Source organism: Taudactylus pleione, unplaced genomic scaffold (genome assembly GCF_031769625.1).
Source record: "Taudactylus pleione unplaced genomic scaffold, aTauple2 ptg000142l, whole genome shotgun sequence".
Classification (NCBI taxonomy): domain Eukaryota; kingdom Metazoa; phylum Chordata; class Amphibia; order Anura; family Myobatrachidae; genus Taudactylus; species Taudactylus pleione.
The window spans coordinates 1,224,502-1,249,336 of NW_028284544.1; the positions used below are offsets into that span (position 1 = coordinate 1,224,502).

At 45.8% G+C, this 24,835-nt stretch overlaps 1 protein-coding gene across 2 annotated transcripts in view; it reads left to right on the top strand.

Moving 5' to 3' along the window:
* UGGT1 (UDP-glucose glycoprotein glucosyltransferase 1) overlaps positions 1 to 24,835 on the top strand; it is a 131,317-nt gene that overhangs the window by 70,003 nt on the left and 36,479 nt on the right. For both annotated transcript variants that reach the window (XM_088473834.1, XM_088473835.1), the window contains exons 17-22: positions 7,147 to 7,278; positions 7,518 to 7,682; positions 8,527 to 8,647; positions 14,182 to 14,280; positions 17,907 to 17,930; positions 22,487 to 22,581. In XM_088473834.1, the coding sequence (XP_088329960.1) occupies positions 7,147 to 7,278; positions 7,518 to 7,682; positions 8,527 to 8,647; positions 14,182 to 14,280; positions 17,907 to 17,930; positions 22,487 to 22,581 (636 nt within the window). The remainder of the gene's footprint in view (positions 1 to 7,146; positions 7,279 to 7,517; positions 7,683 to 8,526; positions 8,648 to 14,181; positions 14,281 to 17,906; positions 17,931 to 22,486; positions 22,582 to 24,835) is intronic.

Genomic DNA, 24,835 nt, shown 5'->3' on the forward strand with positions numbered 1-24,835 from the left:
ACTAGCCCAGGAGAGGAGGACCGTCCTTCTACAGTGGATGTTCCTTCTTTGGTGAGGGCGGTTAGATCAATCCTAAATATACAGGATGATGAACCGGCTCCTAGAAAGAAGGCTCCAGTGTTTAAACACCAGAAGGTGGTAAAAGCTGAGTTTCCTAAATCTGAGCAGCTCACTGAGCTTATAGAAGAGGCATGGAGTAACCCGAATAAATGGTTCAATGTTACGAAAAGATTAGCATCTCTGTATCCTTTCCCAGCTACTGAATGTACCAAGTGGGAAATACCTCCTACTGTGGATGTGCATGTGACACATTTAGTGAGGAGTGCTACGTTGCCTATTCCGTCAGAATCTTCTCTTAAAGATCCTACAAATTTTAACTTTTATTAAAGCAGTATTTTCATCATCTGGAACTGTTACTCGACCAGCTATGGCTGGGGCTTGGGTAGCCAAGGCTGTTGAAGAATGGACGGGGGCATTGGAAGAGACTCTTCCAAATGCTACCAGATAACTTACATATATCTCTCACATACGGGAAGCGGCCTCCTGTTCTAGAGAAGCTGCAATAAATTCTGGGCTCCTAGCTTCTACAGCATCGGTTGTTGCTCATAGGGTCCTTTGGTTAAGGTCCTGGAAAGCAGATACAGGGTTAAAGAAGGCTCTGGAATCCTTACCTTTTTTTGGGGGGGAATATACTTTTTGAAGCAGAATTGGATAAGAGAATAGCTACTCTGGCCGCTTCAAAATCTGCAGGTCTGCCATCAACAGCTACATTGAAGTTTAGGCAGTCTTCTTTTCGGTCCTTTCGTCCTCATGGACTAGCAAAAGGACAGTCTTCCTCCAGGCCGTCTAGTTCTTGCAGGACAACCAAGCAGCAAAGTAAAAGGTCATGGCCAGCCAGACATCCAACTTCTAAACCGGACGATAAACACTCTGCCTGGTGGGGTGGGCCTTCTCCTGGGGGAACCCAAGGTGGGAGGCTGACAATTTGCCAACTACTGGCATCAAACAACAACAGACGCCTGCGTCCGAGAAGTGGTCTCTCAGGGGTATACCCTCACTTTCCGGAGTTTTTTTGCACAGCTCTCCCATCAGATTCTATCAAGGCCTTGGTCCGCCAGGAGGCTATTTCCTCCCTGCTGCTGGCCGGGGTGATAAACCTGGTTCCTGTGGGTCAACAAGGAAGGGGTTATTATTCCAATCTATTTTTGGGTCAGAAACCGAATGGGTCTCATCGCTCTGTGCTAAACCTGAAAACCTTCAACAAGTTCATCTGCGTACCCAAGTTCCATATGGAGACTCTGCGATCAATTACTTTGGCAATAGAACCTGGGGATTTTATGGCTTCCCTGGACATTCAGGATGCGTATCTGCATGTGCCTTTTACGCCATCCCACCAACAATTTCTACGGTTTGCTGACCTGGAACAACATTACCAATTTCAGGCACTGCCCTTTGGTCTATCAACGGCCCCTCGGGTCTTCACCAAAAGAATGGCAATTATGACGGCCTACCTCTGGCGTCAGGGAATCAGACTACTGCCATATCTGGACGACCTTCTGATACAGTCTCCAGCTGTTCTACAACACCACCTCCAACTGACCATGGCCTGTCTACAGACGCACGGCTGGATCATAAATTGGAAGTAATCCTCTCTTTCTCCAACACAGCAGGTGGTACATCTTTGGAGCATTTCTAGATTCTCAGACACAAAGGGTGTTTCTGGGAGGGGACAAGATTGCGGCCCTATCATTGCGAATTTGCAAAATGCTACACAATCGAAGGATATCCATTCTATCAGCGATGCAGGTCCTGGGGTCAAAGGTATCCACCTTCGACATGGTGGAATATGCTCAGTTCCATTCCAAGCCTCTACAAAAATTGATTCTCTCCCGGTGAAACAGACAGTATCATTTAATAAAGTCCCAGAGGATCCTTGTCACTCCGGAGGTTCGTCTCTCTCGTGTTGGCTACAAAAGGATCATCTAGACAAAGGGCGCCCATTCTGGGTTCCAAATTGGGGGCTTCTCACCACGGATGTCAGTCTTCGCGAATGGGGGGCAGTGACAGATCATCACACCTTTCAGGGAAGATGGGCAAATCAGGAAAATCATCTGCCCATAAACATTCTGGAGCTTCGAGTAGTATACAAAGCACTCATCATGGCATAGGACTTGCTCCAGAGCAGGCCGGTTGAATCATCAAGGAGGCACGCAAAGTCACACAGCCATGAGGGAAGTGACAAACATTCTGAGACCCCTCAGCCGCCTTAGTGGACGCACTGGCAGTAAGATGGGACTTCAAACTGACGTATCTCTTCCTCCGATTTCCCTCCTCCCAAGGGTCCTCAGTAAATTCAAGCAGGAAGGTGGAACTGTAATACTAGTGGCTCCTTCTTGGCCCAGACGTCATTGGTTCACCGATTTACGGAAACTATCCATAGACATATCGTTTTCTCTTCCTCTATGGCCGGATCTGTTTGCGCAGGGTCCATGCCTACATCCGGACCTAGCGGTGTGGCTCTTGAGTCTTCCATCTCAAGAGCCAAAGGTTTCTTCAGCTCTCTGATTGAAACGATGATTAGGGCACGAAAACTTTCCTCTGCCTGCATCTATTACAGAGTTTGGCATTTTTTTGGTAAATGGTGTTCCCACAGAGTGTGGCCCTACGGTTTTTAGGGTTTCCCAGGTACTTGCTATTCTCCAGGCTAGGTTAGACCTTGGTCTCTGCCTGGCCACCCTGAGAGTGCAGGTTTCTGCACTGTCAGTCTGGTTCCAGAGAAAGATTGCTTCTTTGCCAGATGTTAGAATTTTTTTCAGGGTTTTCTCTGAGTTCAGCCATGCTTTGTCCCAATGGTAGCACCGTAGGATTTGTGTTTGGTTCTCAAGGAGCTAAAAGCTCCTCCATTTGAACCTCTGCATGCAGAGTCTGATTTGGAAGTGCTTTCTTGTTGCTCCCCATTTTTGATTTTACACCAGGATAGAGCTGTTCTCCGTACAAGGGATGGGTACCTTCCTAAGGTAGTGTCCCGTTTTCATGTGAATGAAGAGATTGTGGTTCCAGCTATTCAGTCTTCAGACCTTTCTGTAGGTGAAGCCTCCCTGGATGTGGTTCGTGCTCCTCGTATATATGTGGAGCGTACAGACTCTTAGAAAATCAGATGCTCTTTTTGTGCTATATGGTTTTCAAAAATGAGGATGGCCAGCTAACAAACAGACTCTGGCTCGATGGTTACGTATGACTATCTCAGGTGTACACACAGGCTGATCTCCCTGTCCCAAACACGGCAACAGCACATTCTACCCAGTCTGTGAGGCCATCGTGGCCGGTTAGTCGCGGTGCCTCTGCTGAACAATTGTGCAAGGCAGCCACGTGGTCTTCTGTCCACACTTTTCTTCGTTTTTACACCTTTGATACTTTTGCCTCTCAGGATGCTTCCTTTGGGCGACGAGTTCTCCTTTCTGCACAGGAGCGTCCCCCACTGTTATGGGAACTGCTTTAGGACATCCCCATTGGATCCCTATGAACCCTGAAGAAGAAAATAAGAGTTATGGTAGACTTACCTCTGATAACTCTTTTTTCTTCGAAGTTCATAGGGTCCACAGGGCACCTACCCTGACGCACCTGGCTCATTGGGTAATTTTTCTTACGGGCACGGATTACCTCATTTGCTGAGAGTGTTTCAGGTGTGCGATTGTTCTTCCTTCTCTTTCCTTCTCCTCCCTTGGGCTTGTTTACAGAACTGAATGCCTCTGGTCGGGGGCGGGGTATGGAGGAGGACCGTGAGGCATCCTGGCAGCTGAAAGCTTAACTGTTTTTGGTGCCTGGATCACCATTATACCCATGGTATCTCTGTGGACCCTATGAACTTTTAAGAAAAAGAGTTGTTATTGGTAAGTCTACTATAAGTCTTATTTTATCTGTCTCTGGTTCTGACTCTGGCCCAACTTTAATAGCGTGCGAGGTGCAGACAGCAACAAGATTTCATCCATGTAGCCATGTAGATTTTAAGCAGCATATTTGTTTTATGGCAAAACCAACCAGTGTTTGCCTTAAAACAAATTACTGCTTTAAGTCTAGCGGAAATGTCGGTGCTGCCCCGCAACTTACAGGCCATTACATTTGGGCCTCTGTCTTTGTATCTCTGATTATCTGTTTCCCGCTAGGACCTTTTTTCTTAAGGCATACAATGATTGTGGATAGTGTGTTACATTTACTTCATACCTCCACTAATTAATGACATCATATATTCAGATTATTCGCATCATTTTCAATTGTATAGTAAATAGAAACAGAGGGCCTAAGTTCTGTGTCAGACGCACAGCACCTGCAAATGTCAGCAGCAGCCAGATTCACTACATTGTGCTAATGCAATTATTAGTACAGCTTTGTGCATGTGGTCACAGTACCCACTGTTTTTCCATCTGCAGTCATAGCAGTCATCGTAAGTATTGCCACCTACATTTACCCCATGCTGGATGCAAAAGACCTGTCACAAGCAGGCTTCCATTACTTCGTACACACATCTCAGCATGGAAGTTTGGCCAGTGGCGTAACTCCTTCCCAGGCAAGATAAATGTTGGTGCTGTGTAGTGCCCCCAGAGATGTTCCCCTTATGCAGTGCCTCCAGTAGTGCCCTTTTATACAGTGCCCTCAGTAGTGGTTCCCCTATGCAGTACCCCCAGTAGTGCCCCTTCCTATGCAGTACCTCCAGTAGTGCCCCTTATACAGTGGCCCCAGTAGTGGTCTCCCTATGCAGTGCCTCCAGTAGTGCACCTTATACAGTGCCCTTTATACAGTGCCCTCAGTAGTGGTTCCCCTATGAACTGCCTACAGCAGTTGTCCCCCTATGCAGTGCCCCCAGTAGTGCCCTTTATACAGTACCCTCAGTAGTGGCCCTTCCTATGCAGTGACCCATTATGTAGTGACCCCAGTGGTGGGTCCCCCCTATGCAGTTCCCCCAGAAGTGGGTCCCCCCTATACAGTGCCCCCAGTGGTGGGTCCCCCCTATGCAGTGATCCCAGAAGTGGGGTCCCCCCCCTATGCAGTGCCCCGTTATGTAGTGCTCCCAGTAGTGGGTCCCCCCCTATGCAGTGCCCCTTACAAATACGTATAACACATAACACACAGATTACTTACCTGAATCCCCGTTCCTGCCTCCCCCACGTCCGCTCCTCTGTCCTCCCGCTCGGCACTATGGGAGAAACTTCATGACGTCTCTCCCATCACCAGTGTGGGAGAAGGAAGGCGGAGCTCATGAGTGCGCTCTGCCCGGCTCCCTCCGTGGATAAAGCAGCTAGTGAGAGTCTATCTGACGCTCATTGGCTGCTAAAACAAACACATCGCTGGCGGCACCGCCGGTCACATGCTACGACCATAGAGCACTCCGGCAGCAGCAGGTCTTGGAGGTGGCACTCCTTTTCCATGCAGCAGCTCCTCAGCAGTGCCCGGAATGCCCGGGTGACAATGAAGCCAGGTGCCCCCTTCAGTGCTGGCGCCCAGCACAAATGACTCCGTTGTCTACGGGAGTTCCGCCACTGAGTTTGACCACACGCCCACCACACACCCATGGCACTCTCACAAGACTGATGTTAGCTTGGTAGCTGCCCAGTTGCTACCCAGAGCCCATTTCACGAATGGAGAGATTCAGCTGCTTTCCTACTTCTGCAAGGCAATGCTGATAATGCAACGTCAGCTGTGCCAATGTAAAACTGTAGGAGTTCGTAGCATTGTGGTTTGCCTACAATTTTTTTTTACAATACAATTTTTTTGCTTATGTTGAGTGACCCCTAGTGGTTGAACTTGTCATTCATTGTAATCTGTCATTTATACTTATGAGAATAATTTGAGTTTCTTCTTTTTATTTAGGTGTGATTTTGTTTTGGATAGTTATTGAATGTGATATTTAAAAATGACACACTGTTTTCATATATAGCATGCATTGAAAAAGATCCCACATGTTATTTAATGATTATATATGTAATAGTGACTCACAATGAGACATAGTATATATTTTTGTATAAATCAATGCACATAGATGTGCTCTTTATTGCTTCTTCATATTTTAATATTGTACTTAATATACCCGGAGAGACTAATTAGCTTGCTTAAGTGTAAACTGGATCCATTTGTCCTAGCTGGCCGGTACAGATCCCATTCATTCCCCAGCTGTCCTGCCTGTTTATCTCACAGGATTTCCTCTTCAGACAGAAGAGCACCTATCGCTTTGGCATTTAAGGTTCCATTGTAGTAGTAGCGGTGTTCAAACTAAATTAAGTGGTTCATGGCACCCTCACCGACTTCTGCTGATGCCATTCTCTGGCTGATATCTATTAGTGGTGAGACACGGTTCTGATGCCACTGTGCTGCTGTGTATAATACAGTGCACAGGTGGATAATACTGAGCTCACTCTCTAACAGTAGTTATTTTGATACTTAAGCCTTGGAGAGAGATAAAGTACCAACCAATCAGCTCCTAACAATCATTTTTCAAACACTGCCTGTAAAGTGACAGGAGCTGATTGGTTGGTACTTCATCTCTCTCCAAGGATTAGTACATCTCCCCCTTAGTGTTTTGTCTTTAGTGGAATATTTTGTTTTCTTTTGATCACTTGTTTAGAAAGCTGAATGCTTGGGATCCATTCATAGAACACTGTACCCCTAATGCCACCTATTGCGGATAGATTGCAGTCTGCTGAGTCAGATGCTTCTTTATTAGCTGTGCACCAATATCATACTTTACACTTTGTCTGAATACTGAATAATTATATGAAAACACTGAATCTGAACTATAAAAAAATAAGCTGGCTGTGCCTAAATGGTAAATACTATATTCCATTTGATTTCCTGAAGCACTTGGTTTTGCCTATTAAAGTCAAAGAGAAATCGGGGTTTCATTTGGATGGCCGAATCCTAAAGGTTTCACCAAAACTGAATGCTGGCTGTGGTTCAGCCGATTACTGGGCAGAATGCTGGATTTTGTTCATTGTGTGTAAATGATACAGTGAATACCAGTAAATTAACGCTCAAATTGTTCTCCCATCTGGGGACATTGTAAATGGTGATCCCACATAAATGCAGACTGATGCATGCTAGTTTACCTGCCTTTGATCTAATCATTGTTTTCGCCTCTTATTCCTGTTTGTGTAGATCTACAACAAGGTCCGTACTGGGGAAAAGCTGACGGTGAAAGACGTCACTAGTATCCTGGAACAGAAGTATCCCTACGTGGAGCTAAGCAGTATTTTGGGCCGTCACTCGGCCTATGACCATTATAGAAAGGTAAGGCCGTTCTTTATGCAACATCTAAAGTTAAAGGTACCCTTCTTCACATTGGCCTCTAGTGACCATTAATGTGTAAAGGTTAATGTTAGACTGGTCCATGTGTCAAGTATGATCACTCATTGTATTAACATTGTATCATACTAGTTAGCCATATTAACTTATTTGTCGCTTTCGCGGCAATGCGTTCTCGCCCTCATACATACTGGTTGTCACGTAACTGTGCTGCTGTTTTGCAGGAGGGGAGGGAATATTTCCTGCAGACCGGATTGTCACCACTGCCCGTTGTTCTCTTCAATGGGATACCATTTCCAAAAGACCAGCTGGACCCAGATGAGCTGGAGACTGCATCAATGCACAAAATCCTGGAGGCAACCACCTTTTTCCAGAAAGCAGTGTATCTGGTGAGACTTGTGATCTTGCACTTCTCCGCTACACACTGTCACTTTTATATCATAAGCTACATATCCTGTAAAAATGTCACTGGGATGTGCGCAAGACGAATTCACTGAACGGTGGCTACTTACTAGAGCTCCATTATCGTGTGTATCCCCTTTCCTTCTCTTTGCACAGGAAGCTTAGTGCCTGCAATGTTTGTGGGCACCTACAATAAAATAATAAAAAAAAAATTATAAAAGTAAATCAAAGCAGACCGTAAGTGCACTGACCTACGTAACATCCAGATGCAGTGTCATATATTCCTGACATCCTGGAAGAATCAATCAATGTTAAATATATCATAATACATTCTAATCAATATTCATGCCCTTGGGTTGTAATGTTTCCGAAACATGAATCTAGTGATGGGCCTTTAGTTTAAGTAGACTTTCTCTGTCTCCATTATTTCAGAGGGTAGACATGGTGTCAGTAACTTGGGAACTGGGCTCTCAACACACATGGTGCTGACTTGCTCTGTTGTAACTCCTGCCCTTGTGTTCGGGGCAACTACTCCCACATAGCAATTGTTAGGTAACAAAATTTAGATTGTTGCATATACTGTCTAATCTTGACCCTCCTAACAGACTTTTGTGTTAGGCACATTCCAGCTCCACATTCCAGTGATATTATTTCATTTCTAAATCACTGGTAACCTGTACTCTTCCCACCGATGTCTGTCCTAACCAGATTATTCTGCAGATTACTACCATGACCGTATTCCACCAGTGATTGGCTCTCACATTTTGTATTCAGTATGCTATATATTCTGTTGTACAAATTGTGTCTAGTAAGCTATTATTTTTTTTATAGGGAGAACTGACTAATGAGCAAGATGTTGTGGATTACATTATGGCTCAGCCCAATGTCATTCCTCGGATTAACCTACGAATCCTAGAAGCGGAGCGCCAGTACCTGGACCTGACAGCTACCAGTACGTCACATTAAAATTCCTGCTTTCCTCTGCACTCAATGTATTGTTGTTACAAGGATATACCATTATATCTGATTCTCAGACCAGAACTTGTCTGTTGCATTATCCAAGGCTAATGCAATTAAATATGTGTACTTCCCCTTTAAGTGCAATGTGAAGCCTACTGACATCATATTTTGTATTTCTTCTTGAGGGTCCATAGGGATCCACAGGGATATCATGGGGATAATGAGGTTGGAGTGATCCAGGCACCAAACAGTTAAACTTTTAGCTTGCAGGATGCCTCAGGTCCTCCTCCACATATACCCCGCCCCTGGCCACAGGCATTCAGGTTTTCGTTTTGTGCGGCAGGATTCAGACGCACATTTAAAACGGGGACTACTTAGGCAGTCCCAAGGTTTAATTTTGTTTTTAATTTTATGTTTTATAGTTTGCAGTGCTGTGAGTCTTAATAGATGCCTGCACTGCGACTCAGTCTACCTCCGCCGGGCCGCAACACGAGTTACAGGTCTGGTGATTTCGGCGGGTCATGGCAGAGCTTGCTAGCGGCCCCGACTGCAACAACCAGATGCAAGGAGATGTCAGGTAAGGCGATTCCTCGCTTATGGGGAATTGCGCGTGGTAGTCCTTGCTTCCGGTGCTGAAGCCACTACAGTGAGGGCCTGGGGCCGTCCGCTCCCTCACTAGACCACCGGGGCCTTATCGTCTGAAGCCGGCGTTCGGCAGCAATCGCTTCTGCTGCCATGAGGCCAGTGTACCCGGCCAGTTGGCGCAGCTTAGATGAGGTAGGCTCTCCCCCAACCCAGACGCAGATCCATCAAAGGTTTTCCCGTGTCTCCTCCTACCACCCTCCGTGTATACGAGATGCACACAGTCCACTATCGGTGCTCTGCTGAAGCGGTTTGGTCTTAGGAGGTTTTGGGTCAGTCTACCTGTATACCTTTCCTTTGGGTCAGGTATATAGTGCTCTATATCCTGCCAAGTTTGAGTAGTTGATTCAGGGTACATGGCAACTGATTTACATATGCATTGTATGTGAATTTTTGCTAGATGCTGTGTTGATACTGCTTTTTATTTCTGACTGTCAGTTATAACTATCACTGTTTTTTCTCCTCATCTCTCGGATACAGATGGGTGGGTGGTTCTCTCTCTACTTATTTACTAGTTATTTGTGAAGGCTGTCACATTACATTGCATTATTACCTTTATAATTGATATGTCAAAAGGTAAAGAGAAACAGGAGGTTGAGGCCCCTGTGCTTGTTTCATGTTAATCCTGTTTGGCTTGCTTGTCCCCTCAGGACTTGATACAGGATGGTTGGCGTGCTGTCTGTTATAAAGAACCACCTACCAGTCCAGTCTACCAGCCCCTGTACAGGAGCTATCTTCGGTGTCCTCCTTGTCTCAGGTGATGACTCAGCTAGTGGATTATTTGGCTACTCCCACGCTACCTTCTTTAATGGGATACCCACAGCAGTTTCGGCATGCTATGTTTCCCTCCCCTATACATCCTTCTTGGATCTTTATGCCCACTCAAGTCAGGGTATGGCTCGGTCGGCTGTGGCGAACAGACCGGCAATCACTAAGGCACCTAAGCGAACGTTATCTTTTCATCAGTCTGCTCAGCATGTAGATTCAGACGCATCATCGGAGGAATCAGATCATGCGCCAAGTTCTTCTCCAGGTTCTATCTCTGGAGAGGAGGACCATTCTTCTACAGTGGATGTCCCTTCTTTGGTGAGGGCGGTCAAATCAATCCTAACTATACAGAATGATGAGAAAACTAGACAGAAGGCTCCAGTGTTTAAACACCAGAATGTGGTAAAAGCTGAGTTTCCTAAATCTGAGCAGTTCACTGAATTTATGGAAGAGGCATGGAGTAACCCAGATAAACCATGTTGCGAAAAGATTAGCTTCTTTGTATCCTTTCCAGCTACTGAATGTACTAAGTGGGAAATCCCTCCTACTCTGGATGCTCATATGACACATTTAGTCAGGAGTGCTACTTTGCCTATTCAGTCATCATCTTCTCTTGAAGATCCTACAGATAGAAAAACTGAAACATGTTTTAAAGCAGCATTTTCAATGTCTGGAGCTGTTCCTCGACCAGCTATGGCTGGGGCTTGGGTATACAAGGCTGTTGAAGAATGAACGGGGGCATTGGAATGTACTCTACGGAATGCTACTAGAGAACAGCCACATACGGGAATCGGCCTCTTATTTGGATGATGCTGCAATAGATGCTGGGCTCCTAGCTTCTACAGCATCTGCAGCCTCGGTTGTGGCTCGTAGAGCCCTTTGGTTAAGGTCCTGGAAAGCAGATACGCGGTCAAAGAAGGCTCTGGAATCCTTACCTTTTTATGGAAATATACTTTTTGGAGCAGGCTTAGATAAGATAGTGGCTACTCTGGCAGCTTCTTAATCTGCAGGTCTGCTATCAACTGCTACATTAAGGTCTAGGCAGTCTTCTCTTTTGGGTCTTTCATCCTCAGGGATGAGCAAAAAGACAGTCTTCCTCCAGACTGTCTAGTTCTAGCAGGACCACCAAGCAGCAAACTAAGAAGTCCTGGCCGGCCAGACATCCAGTTTCTAAGCCGGACGACAACCCTCTGCCTGATGGGGGCGGGCCTCCTCCTGGGGGATCCCAGGGTGGGAGACCGACTTCTTCAATTTGCGGACTACGGTCATCAAACAACAACAGACGCCTGGGTCCGAGAAATGGTCTCTCAGGGGTATGCCCTAACTTTCCGGAGGCTTCCTCCCCAGATGTTTATTTTGCACAACTCCCCCATCAGATTCTATCAAGGCCTTGGCCCTCCAGGAGGCCATTTACTCCCTACTGCGGGCTGGGGTGATAATCCTGTGGTTCAACAAGGAAGGGGTGGTTATTCCAAAATGTTCTTGGTTTAGAAACCAAATGGGTCTCATCGTCCTATTCTAAATCTGAAAACCCTCAACAAGTTTATCCGTGTACCCAAGTTCTGTATGGAGACTCTTCTTTCAATTATTTTGGCAATGCAACCTGGGGATTTTATGGCTTCCCTGGACATTCAGGATGCATATCTGCATATACCTATTACGCCATCCCACCAACAAGTTCTACGGTTTGCTATCCTGCAACAACATTACCAACGGTCCCTTGGGTCTTCACCAAAATTATGGTGGTATTGACGGCCTATCTCAGGTGTTGGGGAATCAGAATACTTCCATATCTGGACAACCTTCTGATATTGGCACAGTCTCCAGCTATTTTACAACACCACCTCCAACTGACCATGGCCTGTCTACAGACGCACAGCTGGATCATCAATTGGAAGAAATCCTCTCTCCAACACAGCAGGATGGTACATCTGGGGCACTTCTGGATTCTCTGGCACAACGGGCCCATTCTTGTTCCCTGGCAGAAACACCCTATCATTGCGAGTATGCAAATTGCTATGCAATCAAAGGGTATCCATTCGATCAGCGATGCAGGTCTTGGGATCAATGGTATCCACCTTCAACATAGTGGAATATGCTCAGTTCCACTCCAGGCCTCTGCAGCAATTGATTATCGCCCGTTGGAACAGACAGTATCATCAAATATGGTCCCAGAGGAGCCTTCTCACTCCGTAGGTTCATTTATCTCTCTCGTGATGGCTACAAAAGGATCATATTTACAAAGGTCGCCCATTCTGGATTCCCAACTCACCACGGACGCCAGTCTTCGTGGATGGGGAGCGGTGACATGTCATCACACCTTTTATGGAAGATGGGCAAACCAGGAAAGTTATCTGCCCATAAACATTCTGGAGCTTCGAGCAGTATACAAAGTACTCATCATGGCACAGGACCTGCTCCAGGGCAGGCCGGTCCAGAACCAGTCCGACAACGCGACCACAGTAGTCGATCTCAATCATCAAGGAGTCACGAAGCCATGAGGGAAGTGACAAACAATCTGATCTGGGCAGAACGTCATCTTCCAGATATCTCTGCAATATACATCCCAGGAGACCTCAACTGGGAAGCGGATTTCTTAAGTCGTCAGGACATACACGCCAGAGAGTGGGCTCTCCACCTGGGGGTTTTTCAACTCCTTGTGAACAAATGGGGCCTACCAGACGTAGATCTCATTGGCCTCACATCACAATCACAAGGTCCCCAGGTACAGGTCCAGGACCAGAGACCCCTCAGCCGCATTCGTAGACACACTAGCAGTGAGATGGGACTTCAAGCTGGCATATCTCTTTTCTCCAATTTGCCTCCTCCCAAGGGTCCTGAGGAAATTCAAGCAGGAGGGCGGAACAGTGATACTAGTAGCTCCTGCTTGGCACAGACGCCAGTGGTTCACCGATATACGGAATCTATCCATAGACATTCAGATTCCTTTTCCTCTATGGCCGGATCTGCTTAGGAGCGTCCACACCCTTAGGGGAACTGTTTTAGGACATCCCCATTTTATTCCTGTGGATCCCTATGGACCCTGATGAAGAAAATAAGAGTTTTGTTAGACTTACCTTTTGTTTACACTTTTTCTTCGAAGTCCATAGGGTCCACAGGGCACCCACCCTGATGCACCTGGCTGCATTGGGTAATTTTTCTTTCGGTCACTGATTCCGTATTTGTCTATTAGTGTTTCTGGTGTACGTTTATTCTTCCTTCTCCTCTTTCCTTCTCCTGCCTTGGGTTTGTTTACAAAACTTAATACCTGTGGCCAGGGGCGGGGTATATGTGGAGGAGCCCCTGGGGCATCCTGGGAGCTAAAAGCTTACCTCTTTGGTGCCTGGTTCACTCCAACCACATTGTCCCCATGGTATCCCTGTGGACCTGGAAGAAAAAGAGTTAACGAAGGTAAGTCTACCATAACTCTTATTTTTAGGGACATTTTACACGCTGACTTTGAAGATGTTGGTAGTATCCTCCCATAGTCAGTTGGTGCCAAAGTAGGCATCTGATGGTTTGTCTAAAGACGCACTGAGACGGATTTGCGCTGCTGCTGCATTTGGGCACCTCTGAATCAGGCGCAACATGTTTAAGGCATTGACTTTTAAAAGCAAACGCAAAACCTGCAGTATTTGTGGGCAGCAATTGCTTTGAATTCAAACTCACTGAGCTTTTTGCTACCTACCCATAGTGTATCATTTACTTTCTATGTGCCTCTTCTCCATCAGCTGTAGGGAGCTCAGATGGTGGGTGAAGGTCACCCTGTGAGAGAGGACACTGATGATATCCCCCTTCTTCCCCAGTTTTTTTCAGTTCCCTGGCTCTGATGTAGTTAAGGACCCTGTGAAATTACCATTTAAATTTTTGTTTAAAAAATGTCTGCTGAAAGCTTGCAGATGAAATATAGCACTTTATAGAAAGTAATCTAATTTGTTTACACTGTTTGCTGAATCTACCGGAGGTATGTGACCGTCTTCCTCCCTCCATTCTGCTGTTTGCCCGTTTCATCCAGGCTTACGGGTATCGCTAGATTTATAAAGTGCCCATTACTGCAACCAACACTAGTGTATATCGTTATTCTACCTGTCTCTCATTGTGTTCTGTGCCTTGCAGATAACTTCTTTGTGGATGATTATGCCAGATTTAGTATTCTTGATACCAATGCTAAGAGTGCGGCAGTAGCCAACAGTATGAGCTACCTCACTAAGAAAGGTAAGGAAAGGAGGTGTGCCGATTGTGCATTCACACTCATAGGCTTGGTGTTACCTTACTGACTACACCAAAGGTTCTCAAACTCCGGCACTACAGCTCGCATTTTAAGGATATCAATGCTTGGGCACAGTTGATTTAATTAGTACCTCGGTCAATTTGATTTAACCGTCTTGACATAAGCATGGATATCCTTAAAAACTGTAATGGTGGAGTTTGGTAACCTCTGGACTACACCCTCAGCTTTACTCCTTACATTAAATAGGCATAAACAAAGTGGCTGCCAAGGAAAAAGTACTCAGACAGGCCGTTGGAGTATAGTAAATTTAAAATGGCCAAACTCTTGCCAATTACCTCTATACCCCTAGTAGTATCCAGTGTCTACTACAGAACTCAGAAAAGGATTAACCAGAAGTTAAATAAAAAATGTCATTGTTTTACTCAAGATGCAACCAAAATGCTCCTCTTCTATACTGCAAACTCCTCCTGTTTGGCATTCCCCTCAGATCTGTCCCAGCTTTTATCTGTTGTGAATGTTGCAGCAAGACTGTCATATATGTCATTCCACTCTGCAAATCCCCATACCACACCACTCTGCACATCCCTACAGCACAGTGCCATACCACTCTGCACATCCCTACAGCACAGTGCCGCACCACTCTGCACATCCCTACAGCACAGTGCCGCACCACTCTGCACATCCCTACAGCACAGTGCCATACCACTCTGCACCTTCCTACAGCACAGTGCCATGCCACACTGCACATCCCTACAGCACAGTGCCATGCCACACTGCACATCCCTACAGCACAGTGCCATGCCACACTGCACATCCCTACAGCACAGTACCATACCACACTGCACATCCCTACAGCACAATGCCGCACCACTCTGCACATCCCTACAGCACAGTGCCGCACCACTGCACATCCCTACAGCACAGTGCCGCACCACTCTGCACATCCCTACAGTACAGTGCCATACCACTCTGCACCTTCCTACAGCACAGTGCCATGCCACACTGCACATCCCTACAGCACAGTGCCATACCACACTGCACATCCCTACAGCACAGTACCATACCACACTGCACATCCCTACAGCACAATGCCGCACCACTCTGCACATCCCTACAGCACAGTGCCGCACCACTGCACATCCCTACAGCACAGTGCCACACCACTCTGCACATCCCTACAGTACAGTGCCATACCACACTGCACATCCCTACAGCACAGTGCCATACCACACTGCACATCCCTACAGCACAGTGCCATACCACACAGCACCTCCCTACAGCACAGTGCCGCACCACTCTGCACCTCCCTACAGAACAGTGCCGCACCACTCTGCACCTTCCTACAGCACAGTGCCGCACCACTCTGCACCTTCCTACAGCACAGTGCCGCACCACTCTGCACCTTCCTACCGCACAGTGCCGCACCACTCTGCACCTTCCTACCGCACAGTGCCATACCACTCTGCACCTCCCTACAGCATAGTGCCATACCACACTGCACCTCCGTATAGCACAGTGCCTTGAATATCCCTACAGCACACCACTGTGCACATCCCTACAGCACACCACTGTGCACATCCCTACAGCACACCACTGTGCACATCCCTACAGCACACCACTGTGCACATCCCTACAGCACACCACTCTGCACATCCCTACAGCACACCACTCTGCACATCCCTACAGCACACCACTCTGCACATCCCTACAGCACACCACTCTGCACATCCCTACAGCACACCACTCTGCACATCCCTACAGCACACCACTCTGCACATCCCTACAGCACACCACTCTGCACATCCCTACAGCACACCACTCTGCACATCCCTACAGCACACCACTCTGCACATCCCTACAGCACACCACTCTGCACATCCCTACAGCACACCACTCTGCACATCCCTACAGCACACCACTCTGCACATCCCTACAGCACACCACTCTGCACATCCCTACAGCACACCACTCTGCACATCCCTACAGCACACCACTCTGCACATCCCTACAGCACACCACTCTGCACATCCCTACAGCACACCACTCTGCACATCCCTACAGCACACCACTCTGCACATCCCTACAGCACATCACTCTGTAAATTACTCAACCTACCTAAACTCCATACCATCCTTTCTTTCTTCTCAAAAATCATCTTGAAATACTCACCTCCATGTTCTTGATCTTCCCCTTCCCTGCACCATTCCTCCTCTGATAACAACCTCTTACTATCACCTACCACACGTCTCCTATGCTGCAGCCAACCTATGGAATTCCCAACCACACAAGACCAGGCTCTACCCCAGCCTTCAAATATTTTAAAACCGCTCACCTAAAGCCTAAAGTGTGCGTTACTACTCACCATGGTGCACCCTCTCTGTTGTCTCCACTTAGAGCCACACTTGCTCCTCTTTTCTCAGCCCTTTGCCCACAAGACATTAACTTTTTCTCACAAGCAGGGCCCTCCCTACTCTTTTTTTTTTTTTTTTTTCCCGGCTGCATTCATTTTGTTTTATGTCTGCTCTGTGGCCCCCACTGTTCTGCACTGCAGAGCACTTACAAATCATTAACAAAAACAATAATAATAAAATGTCCTGAAAAATTGTTTTGTGATCATTGAGCGAGAGTTTTAATTACACCATGTTGTATAAATTAATCATCCTCCTCTTATCCTGGTTACCAGAAATGTTTGTTTGTTGTAAAAATGTAAATGTTTTACTAGGAAGTCTTTTATCACTCTTGTTAATTTAATGAAATTAGCAAACACATTTTCTGATGCTAAAACGTTTGTGTTCTAAGTGATAATTGTGTCATCCATTTGCCATGTACAAAGGGCACTATAACTATTTATGTTCCTTCCCCAGTTACCATTCTAATGCTGGCCATACACTAGTACGATGTGATTCATCGTACGTTTTCCCTTGAACTCCCCGGCAGTCCCGACGGCATGATTTGATGCTTTGTAACACACATGATTTGCATACGATTACGAAAGATATGATGGGCTGCACATCTGATCATACGATACGTTTTAACAGCGGCTGGAGCACACATCAGATCGTATCCTACCTAAATGCTACACGATTTCGACACGATTCATCGTACAATGCGTCGCAGATCCGGCAATCGGCCCGAAATCGCTCTAGTGTATGGCCAGCATAGGTACATAAGTAGGAATAACACACCAGGTTAATCTGTTTTTTCCATCATACTAAATATTTGTCCACCTTTGTATTTGTATGAGACATTATTTCTGTCTTACTGATATGTTGTCATTTACATGCATTACATGCGGCTATGAAAGTTAGTTATGGGGCTAGAAAGTACTCTGGAACTGAAAGTAACCGTCAGAGGGGTGTTTGGGAAGTCTGTGCTTGGTTTGTTTTACTGTTGTTTTTAGATATTTGCCTTTTAACATGATTATTTTCTTATGTATGTTTAGCAAGCCCTTCATAAACTGTTATATTTCTATATAGATTTGATTTATTTTTATATTGACATTGGCTTTTGTATGTGTCTTATTTTGTGATCACCTGTCATTGCTTCTCTCTGTACTCTCATAATATGGTTTCTCTCTTGTTTCTTATGTCTGGCTTTTTGTGTGGTCCAGGAATGTCCTCCAAGGAGATTTATGGTAATCTGATTCCACTTTGTTACACTGCATGCTATATTGTATGCTCCTTACCTATCAATCTTCATCTTACATAGGACTCTGCATGTCCCTTACCTATCAATCTTCATCTTACATAGGACTCTACATGTCCCTTACCTAGCAATCTTCATCTTACTTACAGTTTATACACTGCATGTTCCTTACCTAGCAATCTTCATCTTGCTTACATAGGACTCTGCATGTCCCTTACCTAGCTATCTTCATCTTACTTACAGTGCATCTGGAAAGTATTCACAACGCTTCACTTTTTCCACATTTTATGTTACAGCCTTATTCCAAAATGGAATAAATTCATTTTTGTCCTCAAAATTCTACACACAATACCCCATAATGACAACGTGTAAAAAGTTTTTTGAGATTTTTGCGAATTTAATTAAAAAAAAAAAAACCTCTGAAATCACATGTACATAAGTATTCACAGCCTTTGCCATCAAGCTCAAATTTGAGCTCAGGTGCATCCTGTTTCCACTGATCATCCTTGAGCTGTTCCTTCAGCTTAATTGGAGTCCACTTGTGGTAAATTCAGTTGATTGGATATGATTTTGAAAGGCATACACCTGTCTATATAAGGTCCCACACTTGACAGTGCATGTCAGAGCACAAACCAAGCATGAAGTCCAAAGAATTATCTGTAGACCTCCAAGATAGGATTGTCTTGAGGCACAAATCTGGGGAAGGGTACAGAAAAATATCTGCTGCTTTGAAGGTCCCAATGAGCACAGTGGCCTCCATCATCTGTAAATTGAAGAAGTTCGGAACCACCAGAACTCTTCCTAGAGTTGGCCGGCCGTCTAAACTGAGCGATCGGGGGAGAAGGGCCCTAGACTGGGAGGTGACCAAGAACCCGATGGTCACTCTGTCAGATCTACAGCATTCCTCTGTGGAGAGAGGAGAACCTTCCAGAAGGACAATCATCTCTGCAGAAATCCACCAATTAGGCCTGTATGGTAGGGTGGCCAGACGGAAGCCACTTCTTAGAAAAATCGCTCCGTTTAGACGGCCGGCCAACTCTAGGAAGAGTCCTGGTGGTTCCGAACTTCTTCCATTTACGGATGATGGAGACCATTGTGCTCATTGGGACTTTCAAAGCAGCAGATATTTTTCTGTACCCTTCCCCAGATTTGTGCCTCGAGACAATCCTGTCTCGGAGGTCTACAGACAATTCCTTGGACTTTCTACTTGGTTTGTGCTCGGACATGCACTGTCATGTGAGGGGACCTTATATAGACAGGTGTATGCCTTTCAAAATGAGGCCCTTACAACTGAATTTACCACAGGTAGACTCCAATTAAGCTGTAGGAACATCTCAAGGATGATCAGTGGAAACGGGATGCACCTGAGCTCAATTTTGAGCTTCATGGCAAAGGTTGTGAATACTTATGTACTTGTGATTTCTTAGTTTTTTTTTTTTTTTTTTTATGTAAATTTTTTTTAATTAAATTTGCAAAAATCTCAAAAAAACTTTACACGTTGACATTTTGGGGTATTGTGTGTAGAATTATGAGTACAAAAATTAATTTATTCCATTTTGGAATAAGGCGGTAACATAACAAAATGTGGAAAAAGTGAAGAGTTGTGAATACTTTCCGGATGCACTGTATATAATTTGTTTTAATACTACAATAATAGAATCTGTTGAAGATAATAATAATAAGATAGATAATATATTGTGCACAGAATTGGGAATTATAGATTTCTTTTGCATCCTATGTGGTTCACTGTCGCTGGGGATATAGAGCCTCTGCTAGGAGGTAGATTGAAGCTCCTCCCCTTCTATATTGCCCCTTAGTTTAAACAGTCCTCTAGAGTTGGGTTCTTGTGCACTGTGCGGCATATGGAAGCTTTGAGTTAGTCTTTTTAAGTGTGTTTTTTTTTTTTTCCTTTATTTTATTTTAACCTGGCGGGAGATGTATGATGCGGCGGCTAACCGCCGTTAAATGCCTGCACCTGCTTCTTCTATATTACGTGGTGAAGCAGGTCCAGAACCACCCGCATGTTTCATCTCCTCTTTTTTGCGAAGAGGGAGAGTGCTATATCACCTGGCTGGCGATTTGCTTTCTCCTCTATCGGCTTTTGGCTGGCGCTATCAGCGAGTCTGCATGCGCCGGACAGAAACTCCCTGTGGCTAATAGCAAAAAAAAAACTTTACTCCTTTTTTTATTTTTTGTATGCGCAATCCCTGGCTGTCGGACAGTGCTGTGTCATTGAGGCAACGACAGCTGCAGCTGTCAGAACAGTCAGTGCCACTGACCGTTCCTACATATGCCTGCACATCGTCGCCCTATTTTGAAGATCCGAGTGCCTATAATGACAGGGGTGTATAGCATTACTACCTGCAGGGAAGCGGTGACTGCAGCACTTAACGTGCGCAGTGACTGTTTTCCCCCTACCACCCCTTCATATATCTCCCCCCTTGTCTGTCCAAAGGCGATCCACACAGCCTGCATGGCAACCACTCCTTGGGATTTGAACTTCTAAAGAGTGCAGAAATTGCCCATAGCAACCAATCAGCTTCTACCGATCATTTTCTATAATGTACTCGATAACTGCTAGCTAGAAGCTGATTGGATGCTATGGGCAATTTCTCCGCTCTTTAGAAGACTCGATACATCATCTCCTTAGTCTTAGCGGCTTTATAACATCCTCCTTTCAAACATATGATTCTAATATAAAATATTGACTGTTCAGATCAACCTTAAGGTCTTTCACAGGTGCATGAAAAAGAGGGGTTTAATCTAGACAAGAATAAAGAAAAATGTCATCCAGCACACTTTCAATAAGCTTTGAAAATTACATAGAAATCCAGAGATCTTAGTTGCATATATTTGCAAAAAAATTAGGATTCTGTAGAGTTGCAGTTTATTACATGGAACACACAAACCCTACAGCTTGGAGGGGTATCTGAGGTTATACAACTCCATGTCTCATGTTTTTTCAGGGTTCTTTGGGAAAATAGGGCACTTCTCACCCTAAGGTGGTATCCAGGGTACACTTATAGCAAGACATTCTGATGTCGGTATTGCAACGAGATCTGTCTTTAGGTGAAGATCTGTCCCTTTACTTGTTAGATGTTGTCAGAGCTCTCAAGAGCGTCATAAAACTGAAGACCTTTTAGTTCCATCAAAAGAGGTTGGCCTTCATTAAGTAAACAATGGTGCTAGGTATGATATGTTGACATTACCATAATGTCATCATTGACAGTTTTGATATTTATTATGTAGACAGTGATGAAATGTCGACATACAGATAGGTCCTTATATGCTATTGCGCCAAACAGCCCTTCTTGGCACACCAGGTTTTGGGAAACTCTGTTTGTGCCGAGCGTCTGTTTTCGCTCTAATGTGCATTTTTGTCATCTGCTCTCTCTCCTATGTCCCGTGGGCCTGGTAACACAGGGATTTGTGGTCACTGGGGATTGGATATTTACAGATGTGTTCTTGCTCAACTAGCCTCAATACGCCATGTAGCGTGATATGCCGCCAGGTCCAGTGCAACTCTGCTAGCATCAGGCGTATTTTTTTCACTGAAAATGTATCTAAGTCGGGATGCGACTAGGGTGCACTAGGAGACTGTGCTGATTAATTTGATATCTGACACTTGTATATCTGTGTGACTCTGTGGGTCTGATTCAGCAAGGATCGCATCTGCTAAAGCGTACGAAGACGGTCGGCTGTTGCATGCATCACAGTGCGCGAATGCCTTACTGCAATCGGCACTGCGATCGCAGAGCGTATGCAGACCCATCGCAGAGTGATTGACAGGAAGCACCGTTTGAGGGTGTTGATGGGTGTATGGTCAGAGAAACGCAGGTGTTCTAGTGCGTTTGAACGCTGTTGCAGGAGCGTGCATAAATTAGCCACTGAGATGGTATACGCAGCTTGAGCTCTCACTGCGTGCAGGAAACTTAGCATTTTAGTGGTAGGGTCATACCTGCCTTAAATGTGCAAGTGACTTTGATGTTATGGATGTTTTTGCTGGTTGCAAAGTTTTACGAATGTGCGAGAGGGGAAGTGGGTTGTCCGTGCGAGTGCAAATATTAACATACTTTTACAGCACAACTGCGTGCGCGATTTCAGCTGCAATTTCATCAGCGATCCTTGGTGAATCAGGCCATGAGTCTGTAAACGGAAATCGGCATGGAAAAAAGCTGCTGCCGCTGCATCATAGCACTTCGCATGCTGATTGAGAGACTTGGTCACATACAGATATACATGTGCCACATACCAAATCGGCACAGTCTCCTGGAGCATCCTAGTACCATAGCATAGTGACTAAGACACATTTTCGTTAAAAAAAAAAAAAAAAAACTCCAAACGCTTGCAGAGTCTTGCACGACCGCAGCAAGTGAGGACACCTCTGTAGAAATGGAGGAGCTTCAGTCAAGGCAGATTTTGAATTAAGTGCTGACTGAGGTCATGTATTCCCAGCCTAAGAGTCCCCCAACTAATTCTTGGAAAAGGATTTAATGTGACCATGTGAAATTCTGTTATCTTACACGATCACTCTTATTTTTACAGATGACTCGTTTGTTAGACCAGTCACGTTCTGGGTTGTGGGGGATTTTGACAAACCTTCAGGTCGACAAGTTCTATATGATGCAATTAAACACCAGGTAACATATTAAACCGCATTAATTGTGACCTCACAGAGGCAAAGACTGCCCACTTTAAATTGGATTTAGTCAGGCTGATATTAGAAGTAAAAGATACAAGCTATGTCTAATGATGCATATTCTATTTGTAACTCGTGTCCTGCACTCAAGCATAGTGTGCTGTGTATAATGATCAGGTACTTTTAGGCTTGTTTATATTTATTTACATGGCATTTATTGGCAGTACTTTTGTTCGGTAACTTCCAGCTACACTGTGTAGCCATCTGTTCTGCAGTTTATCAGCAGTTGGATGTAGATCTGATGCATGCATACAGCCTCACAGTCATCCGCTGCTTTTTTGTGCTGTAAAGAGGTACAGCTGTTCTAACTGGAGGATATAAGTCTGTTTTTGGTGATGCCATACAGTAACAAGACACCAGTCAAAGGGCACTTTCTATTATGTACTGACTGTGGGCCTGATTCAGCAGCGGCAGCAAATGCAATCATAGCTGCAATCGCCTACGGATCGCAGTAGCTAAATGTTAATGCTTTCCAAAAGCACAGCCAACATAAAGACCCCCACTGCTGCCTTCTCATATCCATCTAATGTCGCTCTTCTGTGTAAACATCGGTAACTTCAACGTACATCAGGCAGTGACGCAGCATTTACAGTAAGTCTGACCAGTTGCAAACACTGCAAGCCTTCTCGCACGCTGAGAGCTCTCATGCTGCCTATGTAATTGCAGTGGCTAATTTATGCACGCCCATGAAACGCCATTCAGATGGACAGGCACGCCTGCGTGTTTACGACCACCACCTGCTGACAACCTGTCCATCACTTTGTGGTGGATTCGTCTGTGCGTCCGTAACCACAATGCGATCACTGCACACTTGCAGTGTGGCTTATACGCATTCGCAATGGCAAACAACCACTGCATCTGTCATTTCTATTGCGTTCACTGCTGAATCATGCCCTGCGCATGCAACATCAAGGAGATTTTCGTATGATCATCAAATCCCCCCTGTAATTTTGAAATGGTTTTCAATTTTAAAGCACTCTGATTCGCTGACTGGCGACTAAATATGTGTAGCAGTACTTGTAGAGTTCAGATCCTTTCGGTCAGTGTTCTCCCAGTGTCCATTTTCTTGGGTGTTCCGTCTGGCTTTATTTACATGCTGCCCGGCACTCTGCTGGGTATACAATCGGGAAGCCGTCTGCCTTAATACCGGCAGCCGGCTTCCCGACTGTCATCTCCCGGCGAGGGTGAAATGCCGGGCGTCTAGATGTAGACGTCTGACATTTCCCCGGCGTCGGGAGACCGGCGCCCGGCATCCCGATCGAAGGGATGCCGGGCGCCACGAGTGGACAGCCGCGGGGGTGGGGGGAGGGTTAGGTATAGGGCACCCGGGTGGGGGGGGGTCTTAGGGTTAGGCACCCCCCCGGGAGGGTTAGGCTAGGAGGACGGAGGGTTAGGTACTCCCGGGGGGGACTTAGGTTTACGCAGCGGGGAAGGGGGGGGGGGGTTAGGGTTAGGCACTTGGGGGGGGGGGGGGTGTTAGGGTTAGGCACTCCTAAGGAGGTTAGGGTTAGGGGGTTAGTTTAGCCAATACTTACCTATCCACGATCGAGATTTCCAATGCTGTCGGGCTTCTGCTGCCGGGAACTCTGCTGTGGTCGGCCAGGCTGCTGCTGGAGATCGAACCACCGGCCATGTGGCCGGCGGTACTGTGTCCCATAAGTCACACTGCGCCGACGTTTCTTTGTGCATCAGTCGCACCGAGCTGACGTTACACTGAATCGGACAGAAATGTCAACGCAGAACAACTTATTTGCAGCGTCATAGTGCAGGGCAGCATCAGACCCAGCACCGCTGCAATGGAAATCCCTCACATGAATTGATCCCTCCCGGTGTATAAGAACCAGGACGCGGTTAGATGGCTGTAACAGTCAGTGTAGTCTATGGTAAGTGATGGAGAGTGCATGGTCTCAGCATGTCTCAGGCACACTCCTGTCCATCTGGCAAGTCACTTTCTCCAGGGAGGCTATTACAAATAATCTCTGACCAGCCAGCAAATGTGCATTATCTGGGCTATAAAAAAAATAAATAAATCAATGTCCAGCCAACAAATGCGCAATTTAAAAAAAAAAAAAAAAACTCTATCCAGAAAAAAATATCTGTGTCCAGCCAGATTACACCTCCCCCAACCTACTTCATAATGCCACCCGGCTGGCACAATTTTCTGGGGAGAACACTGCTTCAGGCATTGGGGGGTA